The sequence below is a fragment of the Maylandia zebra genome, linkage group LG2 (assembly GCF_041146795.1).
Source record: "Maylandia zebra isolate NMK-2024a linkage group LG2, Mzebra_GT3a, whole genome shotgun sequence".
Taxonomy (NCBI): domain Eukaryota; kingdom Metazoa; phylum Chordata; class Actinopteri; order Cichliformes; family Cichlidae; genus Maylandia; species Maylandia zebra.
In genome coordinates this window covers 47,011,749-47,028,177 of record NC_135168.1, presented here as the reverse complement: position 1 = coordinate 47,028,177, position 16,429 = coordinate 47,011,749, and the positions used below count along the sequence as shown (strand labels likewise).

Genomic DNA, 16,429 nt, shown 5'->3' with positions numbered 1-16,429 from the left:
TTAAACTTCACCGAAACAATCTGCAGATTTCATTCAAATTTAATAAACTATCATCTTGTCTTTATTTTTAGTTAGCACATACCTTAAACACTTAAAGCTGTAAGCTAATGATAGTTATATAAGAGCAGATGCTGCTGGTGCAATAAGCTGTACTTTTACGTCCAATGGATGATGATCTGATTAGTCGACTAATCGCAAAAATAATCGGTGACTAGTCGACTATCAAAATAATCGTTTGTGGCAGCCCTATAAGCAGAACTGCATGTCTCTCTGACATCTAGGAACTACTCTGTACTTTGTCTTTAGAATTATTTATGGATAACAACGTTAAACACAGACTTCGGCCACTTCTCAGTATTAGTTCATTGTGGTTTCTGTGTTTTCATTGGATTTGTTGATATAAAAGATTATGGAACCAATATTACCTTTTAACTGAACCAAAATGACCTGAGATTTATAGAAAATGTAAATGTTTTATATTCAGATGTTAACCTTTTGTGAGGCCGGTCTCCACCTACGTATTCCTTAGGCCAGTGTGAGAAGTACCAAACTTTGAAATTCACTTCGCACTCATCCGTGGGGTCAAAGCTCTGTCACACTTGTGATTTTCTCCATTGAAATGCATTTTTGGCCTTATGTACTGCAGGATTGAAATCTTACAAAAAGCTTTCAGCCCATCTCTTTGAAGTGAGGAGCTGAATTACTCTGGCTTCATTGCATAGGTTGTGTGTACTATTGTGGATAATGTCTCTGAGTGTGTATGTGTGTGTGTGGTACGGTGGCTGCCTTTCCTTTTTTCTCATACAATGGTCTTTATTGCCAGGGCCAGAGAAATACGACCAGTGCTCCTGGTTTTCATCAGGCGAGTGCTCAGTGTTTTCTTGCCTGGGTGCTCATCCCTGTCACTCAGTTCACCTCTCAATTACTATGTTTGTGCTCACAGCGGCGTGACATTAAACCCAGGCTTCAATTTGCTCAGTGACAGATGACACAGAAGGCATGTTTGTTGGTCTGACATTTGACAGGCCTTGACACTTTGGGTTGGGAAGTATAATTACAGTAATGAAATTAAAATTTAAAAAAGGGTTATTTACTTATGTACTTTTTAAGCAAGCGCTATTTACACTCATAGACAGTAAACTTTTCTGGTCAAACCTAGTAAACACAGAACTGTGGTGTGTAGTTTCTTTTGATGATAGTAGCTTCTCTTCAACATCTATCTGTTCGACACACATTCCAGTTGCTCTCTGTCTTCTTTGTCTCTACACCCATTCTGTAATTGATTGTTATTATGGTCCTACATGTTGCAGTCTTGATGTCTAGCTGGCTTCAAATAAAGGGCTGACCCATGGCATATTAGTGAGACCCCCTACTGTGCGTTAATGACTAGCAGGAAAGTGAAAATACTTTTTTCCGCTGCAAAGTGGTCACACATTGCGCCGTGTATCTCAAAGCTTAAATAGCACGTAGCCTATTACTGAAAGGTCATCAAAAGGGTTTGTCAAAATATAGGAAGAAACACTCAGTCAGTGGCCAGGAAAGCCAAATGAACTCTTTCTAGAATTTTTGAAACCAACCATTAAGAGCAGGAGTATATTTGTAAAAGTACAGGGGGAAAGTTAAAATGCATGGAAAAACATTTACTTTCAGCGCTGCCTTAGGAGGGCATTGTGTTTGTATGTCTCCATGCGTTTTGTCACGGAATTTCCTAAGATGTGCACAGCTTGAATTCACAGGATCTCATCAAAATGCGTAGACATAAATCAGTTGCTGGAATTTCATGTATTTGCGTCTCACTAGAAACGCAGCTATAATGCTGTAGTCGACTTCACTAATAGCACAAAAACAACATATAAAAAGAATTGACTGTTCTGTTGAAGATTTTTACTAAACCTCGAGGTATCACGATAACCACAGTCCTTTTTTTAATGTGTAGAGTTATGACTGTACACTAGCATAGGCGTGGTGTTTTGTGAGGTCAAACGCATGAACTCATCTCCTCAATTTAGACCGTCTGCCTGATGGTGTGAATATGGCTGCTGCATATTGGCACTCTCCTCCCAAGTTGCCATTAGCAGTCGTGGCATTATTGCCCAGATGATGGTTTTACTTGGCTGCCAGCATGAAAACCTGCAAGAGCATGACATCCATACTTGATTGATTCGACTGATTTGATTTCTGTGCCAATTTGTCTCTGTTTCCGCTCTTTAGAGAATATCTTTTTCGAGCAGGGGAACGGTATTGAGGTGCACGCAAAGACAGAGGAGCAGTGAAAGAAGAATGTGACATTGCAGTGCTGCTGTGGCTAGTTTGGGGTTTTATGTGCCTCTCTGTGAGCCTTGTCAGGATGAACACTCCTCGTAATAAGCTCCTATGTGATCCCTCAGCAGTTCCACTCTGCACCAGGACATTAAAACCAGCCCACAGGAGAATTACTGCATGTGCCCTTACACACTCATGGATCAGACTTGAGGCTAGTGGACAAAATAATTGATTTGTCACAGTTGAAGCAAAACATTTTATACTTCTACTTTTCTTAGATCCAGTTTTCCCCATAGGGTGAGCACTCCATACTGTTTTCTGCCTGAGATGCATTTGATGGCTCCCATTAATTTTCCCTTTCAATGATACAAAGCCTGTAGTGCCCTGGTTTTGCTCTGTTTTAGGCTTACCACACCACAGGATTTTGGAATTTTAAGGCCATCTTGTATTATTTTATATATATTTTAGAAACTAAACACAGCAGTGAGTGTCTAACGGTTTGCATTGTGCTCAAGATTTTAATATTAGGGCGCTTACGTCCACATTATATGATCCATGCAGTAATTTCTTTTACGCCTTTTTAATACAAGGGCAAACTCATTTTATAGGTCAAATCATAACCTTAAACTATGCAATAATTTGATGAAAATCTGTCGCAGTTAATGAATACCTGAAATTTACCATCCACAGACTTTAGCAGATGCTTGGTATCTTCCCTGGTGAGGTGCTGCCAGGCCTGTGGTGCAGCCATCTTCAGTTATTGCTTGTTTGGGGACTGGTCTTTAGTGAGTCAAACACCTGCTCAGTTGGATTTAGGTTACTGGCTAGTCAAGAGCTTTGCACAATACGTATGAAAACTCGTTGATTGCTTCGACTGTATTTAGGACGAAGCAATCAGCAGAAAGTCTGCTGTGTTTTTATTGCCTGGCTACTGTAGAAATACATTCTTAGTCGATTTTGCCAGACCAGTGTGAGACAAACGAGGAATCTTTGTCCCCGTAACTTCGCCGTCATTTATACAAGCTCAGATCTCCTCATTTCAGTCACATCAGCAGCATAGGCATGATATCTTGAGACTCCTTTTTATGTAGCCTGTGAGGGTATAATTAATAATAGAGCATTAATCATTTTGGAGGCGAAACATGAGGGCTCATTCCTCGAGTTTGCCCCCTGACAAGCGTCCCGCAGGCCCACTGCTCCTACCCCTCCCATAATGTACTCACCCCATCACATTTTGCCTCCTTTATTGAATGCCAATTAAGCAGATAAATTAGCAGGGTTCAGAGATTAATTGAAAAACCTGCTGGTTTCCTTCAGTGAAAAAAACCTGCCAATTGTAAAAGTTTCAGCTGCACTTTCTCCCCTCCTCTATCTCCCATAGATATTAATGATTTTTCTAGCTCAAAGGGTATTTACTAGAGGAAATATGCTTGAAGGAATTCAGGTCACCGTGCCCCTGGATGGAATTCCTGCCCATGCTTCGCTAACAAATGAAGAAAAACCTTGTGAATCAGGTTATTTGTGGTAAGACATTCAAACAGTGTTCTTACTTTCAACTCACGCGCTTCGTTTTTTTCTCTAGCTGAATTTTACACTTAACTGCATGAAAGGAAATCACTGTCAGAACAGATCAACGTGTACTAAAAGACAAATGAGTTTCTCTGCTTCCCAGCAGAGGGCAGCATGCCTCCACACCTTTAGGTTCGCCGTTCTAAAACCCCGAGGAGGATGTTTTTTCACTCTGTTCATTCTACCCATCTCTTTGTGAGAGAGTGCTTCTGATAAACATCCCCCTCCATTCTAATCATCATGTCATTCCCTAGCTTTTAGTGCTCTGTCCAGCCTTCGCTCTATCCCTGATGTCTCTCACATGAAAGACCTCTTTTGTGATGCAGAATTAAAGTAGCATGAAGATAATACTCCCAATAACACACAGATACTGCCTATCCAGCCTATCTGATGTGATTGCATGGCCTCAATAGAAGCAGTGTGTTTGATTTTGTTCTCCTGTTCTGAGTTGGGGTGTACAGTTTTTATTGCTGCAGCCTTGCTACTTTCGTTTCAAGGACTAATTATTATTGCCATTATTTTCTGCTGCGGAGCCACGTGACTTTAATAAAGAAACAGACAGCAAACCTTTTTCAGCCATGGAAACAGGATTTTCTATTAAAGGATTTTAGTGGAAATGGAACAATAATTGTGTGTTTGTTGAAAAAGCTTCTTCTTGTTAGTGAAACCATTGTGCTGTAAATAACCTTGTAACAAGTTTGAGGTTGTGAAATGCAGTTGATTTGAAATGTTTTATTAAATTCAAGTTCAAATGTCAAGTATTTTTGTAAAATCTGTTTTTACTTAAAACTGTTGAGTATCACAGAGCTTCATTGTTAACATTTTGACTTTCTTGTTGTGTAGGAGGACATGAACCTGAATGAGGATCGCAAAGCGCCCCTGCGAGAAAAGGACCTGAGCACCAAACGCGAGATGGTGGTCCAGTACATCTCAGCCACGGCCAAATCTGTAAGTGAGAGAATGCATTTCAGAGTTATGTCTTTATAAGCTAAGATATATTGTACAGTTGTAACTGGTGGGCTGCAATGTCACGACACTTAACACTCCTCTCTAGAATGACAACATGATGCTTTTTGCTTGCTTTGTCATCTGCTCTTGCACACGCTCACTTTTGCTGCCTTTCTTCACACCTCATGCTTGAAATCCACGCCTTTGATTGCAGTTTTGATCTATATCCCTTACTTCTCCTCCTGTTGTGCCAAAATCTTCCAGATTTAAGGCAATCCCTCACTTACTCAATCATAGGTGGATGGTCCAGTCACATGCTTGCATGAAAACGGTTGGTTGTCCAGGTGTATAATTGCATGTGAATTTTTGGTAGTGTCTTCTTGCTGCATTATTTGTTTATAAAGACGAGAGGCACTGCAATCAAACACAGGAGTGAAATAGGACAAATGTCTGACCAGTAAACCTGTGATAATTCTTTACACTGCACCATAGCATGCTTTACCATTTAGTTTTGCATGCTATGGATGCTTAGCAGAATTATTTTGTTGGTCTGTTGACTCTCAGTTGTTTTAAAATGAGATTAGATATAAAATTAATTAAAATGATTTTGCCTGTTTTGTGTTGGAGTAATTTGGTGGAGAGGCGATGCTTAATCGTTTTAAGCAATAACAGTTTTGGCAGCGATCCATGAATGTATGATAAATTCTTGTATTGTCTATTGAAGTTATGGCCAGCCTCGTGCTGTAAAATTCAGATCACTTCTGAAGAAGAAGAAGAAGTAGAAGAAAAAGTGATTTCTGTCCTCTTTGTTTCCTGAACCTGGTAGCTCCTTCTTGACATCATCATTTATTACCTGCCTCATTGTTATGGTAATTAACTGGCATTATTGATAATGATGATTATCCGAGATGATTGAATTCCACACAGGGCCCATTATGCTTTGTGAGCACTGATATTTTATTCAAATGAATAACGTAATCCATGTAGTCAAAGGACAGAGGACAAAATGGGATGTCTGTCAGCACCCTGCTATCACATTTAATAGGTCTGAAGAAAGGGGATGGTTGAATGTCAGTGATGATTGTGTGCGTGCTGATTCATGCAAGTGCACATGCAGTCACACTATAATACAGGACAGCTATATTTCCAAACACCATTACATACCAATAATACATAAAGATAATGTGCTTCAACTTAATAGTTTGCCATTTCTTTACATATGATTGCAATAGTAATGTGACACGGCTGCCAATTCGCTGCAGTTAGCAACGTGATACACAACAATTATTCCTGTAACTACAGTATGAGAGAGACAGGAAGACTTTTATTTCAATGTTTTAGAGTATATCAGAGATTATTCCAGGAAGAAATTCTGTTATTTTAAGAGTATAAAAAAATATAAGACACAAACAAAACAAGAACAAAAAAATGGCCAAGTTGGATAATTTAGTCATCAGTAGATTTGTTCTCCTGTTTTCAATAAAGTGTATTTATACAATTAATTGCCTCGCTTTCTTTTACGTCCTGATAGATGAAAAAAGATATTTCTTAATGTTACTTTATTTAAATATTTACAAATGTATGTAACAGTAAAGCTTCCTCAAACCGCCTTGTAGTGTTCCTTTGCTGTTGGACTGTGTGATGTGGGTTGTGGTAACCCAGTCACTCATTGCTGCAGTGTAGTTTGTCAGCAGTTGCCTTAAAAGTGTGAAGAGGGTTTAAATTTTTGAGACCTTTTATAATTTAGACTTCAAAATCACCATCATTTTTTTCCACTCAGTCTGCACGAATGAGCCTATATGTCTGTAAATTAAAGGTTGGACATTATTGGGAGCTAATGCTGCATATGGGTGCTAATACGCATGTGAGTGGTGATTGAATGTAGGAGTGCATTTTGATGTCTGTCTGTCTGGATTCTCTGTCTTGCTGTTGTGCATTCAATGCTAATGTCATTTTGCTCATCTAGCAAAGATGTATGCTGCATTGGGAGGTTGTGGTTTCTGTTGGTGTCAAACGGCTACAAACATGCTTTGTTTGTCTTTTTTTTTTACTCCACACGCTATTTAATAGGTGTCTGATTTGCACTTACCTTTCATTTCAGTCATTGAAATATAAGGGGGACAACCAGGACCATTTCTTCCACACTCATATGTAGTCAAATTTGTGTGTAGACACTTTAATTCACCTCTTTCTTTCTCAACTTAATGCAGTTGCAGAGAACGTAGATTTGGAATTAGAAGTTTAAATCAGTAAATGCTGGCAGAACAAGAAATATCCCCCTTGTATTGTGTAACCCTTTTCTTGTCTGTCTCTGCAGACTTGCTCAATTGAACATGTGCCTTAGTGTCCAGGAATAGGCAGTATTCCTGGAGTTCAATAGCTTTAAGTGCTTCAGGTTTCTCTCACGGGGTGCTCCTTTCTTGTATGTACAGTATATTCACCTTTCATGCTTACTGACATACCACATCCAACTGCTGTTTGGCTCGAAAATGACATAAAATGGGAAAAGACTAATTCTTACTTTGTTTTCTCTTGTAAAATATGTCTTTCAAAGGGAAGTTAAAGCTTTTCTTCTTCTCTCTCCTGTGAATTGCCACCTCTCTCCTGGTCTGTTGCCAGGAAAGTTTGAGAACACTTCCCATAGTATACCAGGGTGCCTCAGCAGGGGTCTAGCAAATTACCCCCAACACAAACGGGATGTCTTTTCACAGGAGAATTCCACATTAACCCTGTTCATTTGAATATGAGCTGTGTTTCAGTGGAATCCAACGCTGCTCTTGCACGAGTGTGTCTACTGACATCATTGTCCATCAGCTTTGCATGAACAGCTGCACTTCTTTCTCATCTTATTTTCCTGTGCTTTCTTCCCTTTACATATGTGCCAAACTAATCTAAACAATTGATACTATTAGAATTTCTCTGAGATTTAGTTTTGACTACCAGCAGTGAATATTTCAGTGTATAATTCCAGACTTGCTCTATCTCATCCAGCAAAGGTGTTATGGCAGGGTCTTAACAGGGGGACGTTCTAGTGTAATTAACGAAGTTTTATTCAAATATTGGTTTGTTTGATGCAACCAATGTGCCACCTTCTTCTCTGAGTGGGACCTGGATTTGCTGAGGTCATTCAAGCACTTTATTGTTAGCCTGATAAGTGTTTACGTAATTATTTGGAAAAAAGAAAAAAAAGAGTAGACATAATTGTATTTGTTCTGAATAAAAAAATCTGTATACTTGCACCTATTGACTTTATATGTGTGCCTATTGACTTCTCCTGCTAAGCATCAGAACTCAAAAGGTAGTAAAATGAGAAAACTTGTCCTTGTTTCAGAAAAAGGTGTTACATTGCACCCAAACCAAAAACTCGTTAGTGAAACTGTGCCGTTCCCCCTTAAGCTCCTCTCTGACTATTATCTGAACACACTAAAGATAGTGTCTGCTATTTTGGTCAAGCTGCTATGAAATAATATTAAAAATACGTATTTGATCTGGTTGGCATCAATATCCACGCAAAATATCTGAGCTCTGAGTTACATCAATGTGACTCATTTCAAGGAGTCTAATCTGCAGGATTCAGGTAATGCACCGTCTTAAATAGTGATATGCTGCATTCGCAGGAAAGCAAGGAAAATGTAGTTAGAGTGTGAATACAAAGTAGTATTTCTGCGATCAGGTGATGACGTGTAGAAGACGCTTTATGTGATGGAGTGATGGAGAGGGGAATCAAGCATCATATGGCCACACATCTAGAGAGTTTGTGCGTGACAGTAAATGAAACAAAAAGGTAGGTTTTGTACTTCCCCTCTCTGCATACTAGAGAGACGGGGTACCCTAGTGTGTCCTGTAACTTCCTGCAATCAAAATGCATTTCTTCAGAAGCATACGGCAGAGAAAGAAGAGCTCAACCACAGATTAGAATACATTTACTCTGCTGACAGACACACTCCTACTGTGAAACAAGCCCCACAGTTGCAGTAATGAAAATCACTTCCGTTACCTGCCACTATTGACAAATAACAAGGTTAAACTTCAAGAATCGTGCTGACTGCATGGGTTCAAGGTAGCTCCGCCACGCAAATTTGACACCTGAAGCCCAACGTTAATGGCAGCAGATTGATTTCAGTCCACAGAGCCTCTTTGCCCACACTAGCCACTGTTCTGTTCTGTACCACTCATTCAATCAGGCAGTCACAAGGGCAATCATATTTTATCCCCTTAATCATTTAATTAATACCTTGTGTGGAAGATGGCATGACTAAACATGACTTCCGCTTTTGTTGCCGCAACTTTTACTTCGGCGTGTTTTCATATGCCGAGCAAATATTCATATTCAAAATAATTGGTAACACTGCAGCTGCCAAACGCAGACATTATCTTCAGCATGTGACGACAGTTTTGAATGTTCTCTTGTTGGCTTTTTTCAATTGTAAGTGTATAGTGTGTGCTTTAATTGTGTGAAGAATTTTTGTGATGTCCCATAAGTTACGCTAATGCTTCAACGTGTAATGGAGAGAATTCTCTGGCCTTACTAATGATTGTGCTGTTTGTGTCTTTTTGCACATTAACCTCCTCCGCTGATCGCTGCATGCAGATAACTGGGAGCAAAGTTGCGGTAAGTAGCCCATTATTTATTTAGCTTGTGAATCTTCGTACTTCTGTGTATCTGTCTTTATTCACTCCCTAAGCTCACAAATACACATTACACATCATTTTATCTCGTTTTGGAAGGATGTTGAGGAGCGCATTCTGAACTGTGCAAGTGAGGGTCATTTCATTTTCTTTTCATTTTCACCTGTGATATTACTAATGGGCTTTAATTTGAAAAGGCTATAAACTGTCAACACTTTTCCTGCATGCAAATTTTTAGCACTTTAAAATGAGAAATCTTGAAATTACACAGCCTGAAAGTGAGTCAGGACACCTTTTGTTGGTTTTTGCTGTTTCTCTTTGAAATTGATTGCAGTGTAACTTCTATTAGCATTTCAATACTTTAATATCCACAAAGAAGGATAGCTTTTACACAAATTCTCATAATCTTCAATCTAATCTGTTTATCAAAATCATTTTAATGATAATAATAATAATGGATCGCATTTATATAGCGCTTTTCGGGACCCCTCGAAGCGCTTTACAATACCACTATTCATTCACTCTCACATTCACACACATTTTGTCTGTGAGATACAATGCACATAGAGAATATACAGTAAAGCTTCTCTGACTACCCCCCACCACAGGGGGTAGCTCTACACGTCGCCTTGCTGTTATTTGGCGCTACATAAATAAAATTCAATTGAACATGTTTAATTTGACAGATGTTCTTCCTGACACAACCCCAAAGGGATTCGCGTTTCTTTTTGAGATCAAACGGAGGATCTTTCTTAGGTGCACATGTACCACACTTTGGATCCACATTAAAAATATACAGTATAACACTTAAAAGGACTTTGCACACACTCATAAATACTGTACACAGACACACACTGACCCACAGTGCACTGCAATATTTTTCTGCCTAAAGCAGAAATATTCGACGATATTAGGATAGTGGAAAAATTTATGGTTGTTTATCAAAATTTGCTGTCAACAGCTCCCCATGTGACAGGAACACGACTGGTTCCTTACAAATGCTTATTCTTCTTCTTCATTTTACTTCAGGTAGTTTACTTGAAGTATACTATTGGAATTTCCCACAGTATTGGCAATACACATTCATTTGTTCACATTATAATATACAGATTACTTATTTTCACCTTCGAAATGGCATCCCTCTTTTGTAAAGAAGAAATTATTTTGTGTTTTTTTTTTAACATCTACTGGTTCATAGTTTGGCAAGTGTTGAATTGTCACTTTAAACTGTGGCTTATTACCTTTTGAGAGCTTTGTGAGGATTAGGAGGACTGTAAAGCTTAACAGAAACCCACAGACAAAGTAAAGTAGCACTGTGTGACCTGGCCTCTGCTCTGCTCATGAGCTCAGACAAACCTCGCTCTGCAAGGCATTTAACAGAACCATTTGTATCGATTGAGTTTTCTCCTTCTTTGTCAAACTGTTCTTTTGTGCTTGGTTATTTCCATTGGAAGAACTGGTTTTTCAGCTCTGCCCCTATTGACCTGGACTGAGTAGCTTTCAATCAGCGGCAATGGACGATTTGTTTTCACTAGGCATAATATGACAAAATCATACAAGTTTGAATTGTGAGACCTAAATTAAGAAGTTCTGCAAACCATGCAGGCACCCTATCAAATGCATTGCTTCCAACTCAAGAGCATACTGATTAGGGCTGCCACGATTAGTCGACTAGTCACGATTATGTCGACTATCAAAATCGTCGACGACAAATTTAATAGTCGACGTGTCGTTTGAGGCTTTGTAAGATCCTGAAAGACGCAGGAATAAATAGTATGATTTAAGAGTGTAATAACGGACTGAAACAGAAGGTGGCAGCACTGCATGTACAAAGATGCCAGCTGCCGTTAAACCAAGAAGAAGAAGCTGTCTCCAGTATTGTAGCTGTGTCCAAATTTACGGGCTGCATCCTTCGGAGGCCGCATTTATAGGCCGATTACGTTACAGCGACGCGACGAAGGCTTTCCAGATTCAAAGATTCCTCCAAATGTGTCCTCCTTTTCCCCGAATTTGAAGGATGAGTCGGATGTATCCTTCGTGGCCCAACCTATCCCAGAATTCATAGCTCGGCTCAGCCTATTCCAGTTTCCAACAATGGCGGCAGCTACTTAGTTTTAATATTACTCTTTCTGGGTCACAAAATAAACTTTTAACATATTTTCTCGGCGAATATAGCTGTATAAACTTCAAATATCTGCTCGGTTTATCAAGACATCACATATTTTTAAAAGTGCCCCAACGTTTTCGGAGTCGTCTGTTACCCACCCGCTCGATAGCTGGAGGGTTGAAGGCTCACTGGAGCCGGTGTAAAACACCAGACTCCCTTCACTACCTGTTATATTTTAGATGGCAAGGAGCAGACGCCTGAGTTTATTAAACTCCACTGAGACAATCTGCAAAATTCATTAAAAGTTTAATAAACTATCATCTTGTCTTTATTTTTAGTTAGCACATACCTTAAACACTTAAAGCTGTAAGCTAATGCTAGTTAGCGGATGCATGCTGGTGCAATAAGCTGTACGTTTTACGTCCAATGGATGATGATCTGATTTGTCGACTAATCGCAAAAATAATCGGTGACTAGTCGACTATCAAAATAATTGTGGCAGCCCTAATACTGATGCATTTGTAACCTCTGTGCCATCCCTCTACCAGTAGCCCATAGATATGGCTAACATACAGGCAGGTATAAACTGTCATTCTTGAAAGCCCAACTGAAAGCTAGTGGGGTGCAGATGGAGAGCATTTAGCCGATGATGGCCTACAGTACAACTCCCTGCTTTGCTGGCAGATTCCCATTTTCATGCTGTCTGCGTGTGTCGGTTGGACAGAGTGCTCTCTTATGTGCTGTAAGGGAAGTGTTGGTTAGGATTGTCTGCAGGGAAAATACAACTGTAACTTCTCTGTCTAAGGCATGAAACCTCCCTGGCACTCTCCTCATGGAGAATGAGTTAGGAATACAGAGACTGTGGGAATTACCTGTAATCCACTTTGACCATTGTTAAACTGTACAACATTGCAAAGCCGCATATGCTCTCAATGTGTGGATTCCCTATTAATGCCCTTATTCTGCCCCTGTGTCATCAAGTTTGTGGTCTTTACCCTTGATGTTAAGATTCATTGTATATAACATATACATATAAGTAACTGCATGTTTTACGCAGTGCGCTGCAGTTCCCTGTACCCACTACAATGGCTTTATAACGTCAGGCTTTGTAAAACTTGGCCTGATTTACGTCACAAGTCAAGGGCCACATTGTAACAATACATCAATGTCTACTGCAGTGTTAACGTGAAAGCCTTTGATTGTGAGAGGTTGTGTGATGCAGGCAAAAGAAAAAAAGAAACTGCAATCTCTAGACCACAGGGAGGTGATCAATATCTGTATGACTGGACAGATGACTGCTTATTTCCATGGTAACATCGTGGTCAGTTCTGAGATGTCAGGTGGTGATGGCTGGTGTGGTTGTGTGTGTTTTCAGTGTGTGGGTTGGACCAGAGATCCTAAAACGCATCAGACAACCTGAGAAAAAAAGTCAGAAGAGGCTGTATCGGCTTCACTATAGCTGATGAACTTCATAAACTGTCTTCTTTTTTCTGCTGCATTGGAATGTTGGCATTTTAATTTCAGTGTAGCTAAAGATGTCTTTAACATCAACTTTATTTTCTTGTGTGCAGAGTTGTGCGGATGTATGCAGTTATGTGATTGTGTATGCTATAGGAGGATAGGAATACATTAGAAAAATCTCACATCCTAATGTCATGGAGTATAACTTAGTTCAACTACAAGGTCGTTTTCATTAATCTGTTCAAATGTGGCTGTATATTCAACATTTAAATGAAAAGATGTTTGTGTGTCTATCACGCACAGCATTGCAAAAGCACTAAACCTTGATATTTTCCTCATTTTTGAGATAGTTTCATTTGCAATCCACCTGAGGTATTTTATTGATGTATTTTTTAAATCATTATTTTCTAAAGATGCATTTTTCCTCACTAATTTATTAGTTACTGTTAAAAGTTAATCAATACCTTAGGTAAAAATTCACATTCAGAGCATTCAGTCAATATGCAAAATTTGGACATAACTTTTTATGATCAGCAGTCAAAACCCCTAAATTTCTTTTTTTAGAGAGAAAGGCAAGAGAAATGCACTTACCCTTTAGCACTGAAATGAAGGATGTTGATATACATTTCTTTTGTTTTATTGGTTGATATTATATGTATCTCAGGTGAATTACCTGTGCTCCTAATCTTCTGTGTTAGTGCCAAGGATTTTTGGACAATCTGTTAGCAAATAGTTATCGTTAGGATAGAGAATCGCAAAGCATCCAGATGGGAAACAAGGGACATAGAAAGAGAGTTGCAAGGATATGAGGCATACATCTGGCTCCTCTTTAACTCCAATCAAGTGTTCGTGCCACACACACACAGTGCCAGGAGTGCTTGTGAAGGACCCTAAAAAAAGTAAAAAGTAAAAGAAATATGGTGAGCCTGAAAGGAAATCAAGGCACCCTCCCTCCCTGCTTACCTTTTAAAACCACATACCTCAAAAGACTTTTTGTTTCAAGCAAGCTATTAAACTGGGTGCTGAGGGTTGAGCAGATTTGATGTGGCACATGTCCTTGGTTCTTTAAAAGAACAGGAATGAAAAATTAATCAATAGCGTGTGCCTCCCATGCCCTGAGCCAGTGTTCAACATAGATTCTATTTTAAATTAAGATCAAGGAAACATGCTCTGGAGGGGACCGTTTCAATAAGATGTTTCTTTGATTGGCTGAAAGCAAATTTTAGAGTTCTTCTGATTGACATAAAAAGTTGCCTGAGAGTGAGATTAGGAAATATTTATTTGACAAAATACTTTCACATAGGATATCTTTAAATATGCTTTGCTATCATTGTTAATAAATACTGAACATTTGTTGCTTTAATGACTCAAATTAGAGGAAAATTCTACTCCCAGAATCCTTCACTGGGATGTGTTAGGGCGCTAACATGTAGACTACAGTTTGAAAACCCAATGGTTATCATTTGGGGCTCAGATGTAAATATCTGGATAACTAGTCATGCCTTACTGTTCTGTGCATAATTTCTGCATTTGACTATGGCCCACGAGTTTGAGATGATGGAGAGAAGCATTCTTTATGTAGGAAAACCCCGTCACACCTACAAAGTCAAGCTGTACTAATGCAGTTGAGGGAAACGAGCCCACACTGGAATTGAATCTCTCTGAATAACCTGGACATCAACCTGACAAATCCAGGTTCCTCCTTTCTGCTCCATTTGCAGGTCAAAGGGAACCCTTTTGTCATAAACAGTTTTATAGGCATGTGCCTTTCTTCCTTTGTGAACTCATCGATTGTATCATTTGCATCTACAAACGTTCCTCTTTCCATCCTTTTGATTCAGGTTGATATCTTTTTCATTCGTCCTTAGATCTACAACCAGATCTAAAACTGTATCAGTCTCTTTTTGTGTGTTTTTGATATTTTTTTGTGTTTGAAAGCATTTTGTGTGGTGAATCCTGTGATGTTATGGTGGTGAAGTCCTCTTTTGATCATTGACAAGGAAACATGTACATCCTTTCTTGACTTGTTGTGGAGGCATAAAGGGCTCTCTTGTCATTGTTCAAATGTTTTTTTTTGTCCATGAGAATTGTGCTTCTTTGTTTACCAGTTCATTTGTTATGTCGTAGCTTTGTAGCGTATCCAGGTTTGGTAGACTAACCACCTTTTAATGTCAGATTTGTTCATTTATAAGCTCATTATTGTCTTCATCTTACTCATTATCAGTTTTTTCTTGTTTTGTAAAAACAGTCCGGTTACTATTATACCCTTGGCAGTTATTAGGCAGAACATGCTACATTTGCCACAATGCCTTACAACAGTGGCTCGTTCATGCTGCTCTAGACATTTTAGTGGTATGGTTTGGGTCCATTCGTCCCCTCAGACAGAAGGGTCACTGCAAATCGATACAAAGCTTTTCTGAGCAATCACCTTTGTCTAATGATAAAACTTTACAATTCTGATGGGAATGGTCCTCTCCAGAATGCCTCCAGCCAATGGCGATCAGAGGTCACTGAATGGTTTGATGAGTATAAAAATTAATCACATGCTACAGCCTTTGTAGTCACCAAATCTCAACCTAAATTAACACCTGTGGGAGACAGATGGACTTTTATGTCAGAGAGTGCTTTCGAACACCAAGTAGGAGAACATTTTTTGAGGAAAAACTCACAGAATGAGCATCATGGCACACTGAGGCTCTTCTAGGAAGATATGAGGGTTCAACACGGTACTTTATAAATACTTTTATGGATAACTTAATAACATTGTAAATATGTAATAGCTATCACAGTTGTCATGTTGAACTTTTCCTACCAGCTAATGTTGTTTTTTTGCCGAATGACTTGTCTTCAGGCATTTATGGTTGGATTGACCTTTGCTGGCTGTGGAAGAAGCAAGGTTTTAGCTGTGACAGAGGCTGGGTTGTGTGGGAAGGATTAAGTCAACAACAGCTCCCACGGGGGATGAGAAAAAGAGGTTACTTTCCATCAGCATTTGTCCTCTTTTTATTTTTTGTGCTTGAGTTTTTATGGGTTTTTTCTGCCTTTTCTGCAAGCTTCTCTCCTTCCTTATTTCTCCCCTCACACATCTTTTCTATACAACATATGTCTTTTCAAAGGAAGAAACAATCATTCCTCTTCAATCAGAAGAGGCGAGCTGAATCTCGTTATTTTGAAGGGAACATGAAAGGCTGAAGTGGTCACAGTATGCTGATATTGAATTGAACAGTGACTATGGCAGTGCTTTATAGTCTCCCTGTATTTGTGTTGGTGTGTCCACATGAACGTGTTTCTGTGCTGGTAGTAAGAAGCACTGTTTTTCTCCATGAATTTTCAGCACACTTGCATATCATAGCGACGATTTAGATATTGCACAGGAGAGACTGGCTATTTTAGAGAAGGGCGGGGAGGAAAAAATAGGATTCTTAGTTCTGTTGATTGCATATCTGTGAATTT

At 39.2% G+C, this 16,429-nt stretch overlaps 1 protein-coding gene across 9 annotated transcripts in view; it reads left to right on the top strand.

Moving 5' to 3' along the window:
* The window catches only part of diaph2 (diaphanous-related formin 2), a 365,791-nt gene that overhangs the window by 17,638 nt on the left and 331,724 nt on the right, over positions 1-16,429 (top strand). For 7 of the 9 annotated variants that reach the window (XM_076875695.1, XM_024805265.2, XM_014412641.3 and 4 more), the window contains 2 exons: positions 4,675-4,779; positions 9,371-9,391. In XM_076875695.1, coding sequence (XP_076731810.1) covers positions 4,675-4,779; positions 9,371-9,391 — 126 coding nt within the window. The remainder of the gene's footprint in view (positions 1-4,674; positions 4,780-9,370; positions 9,392-16,429) is intronic. The other 2 variants (XM_076875708.1, XM_076875689.1) reach the window with 1 other exon arrangement.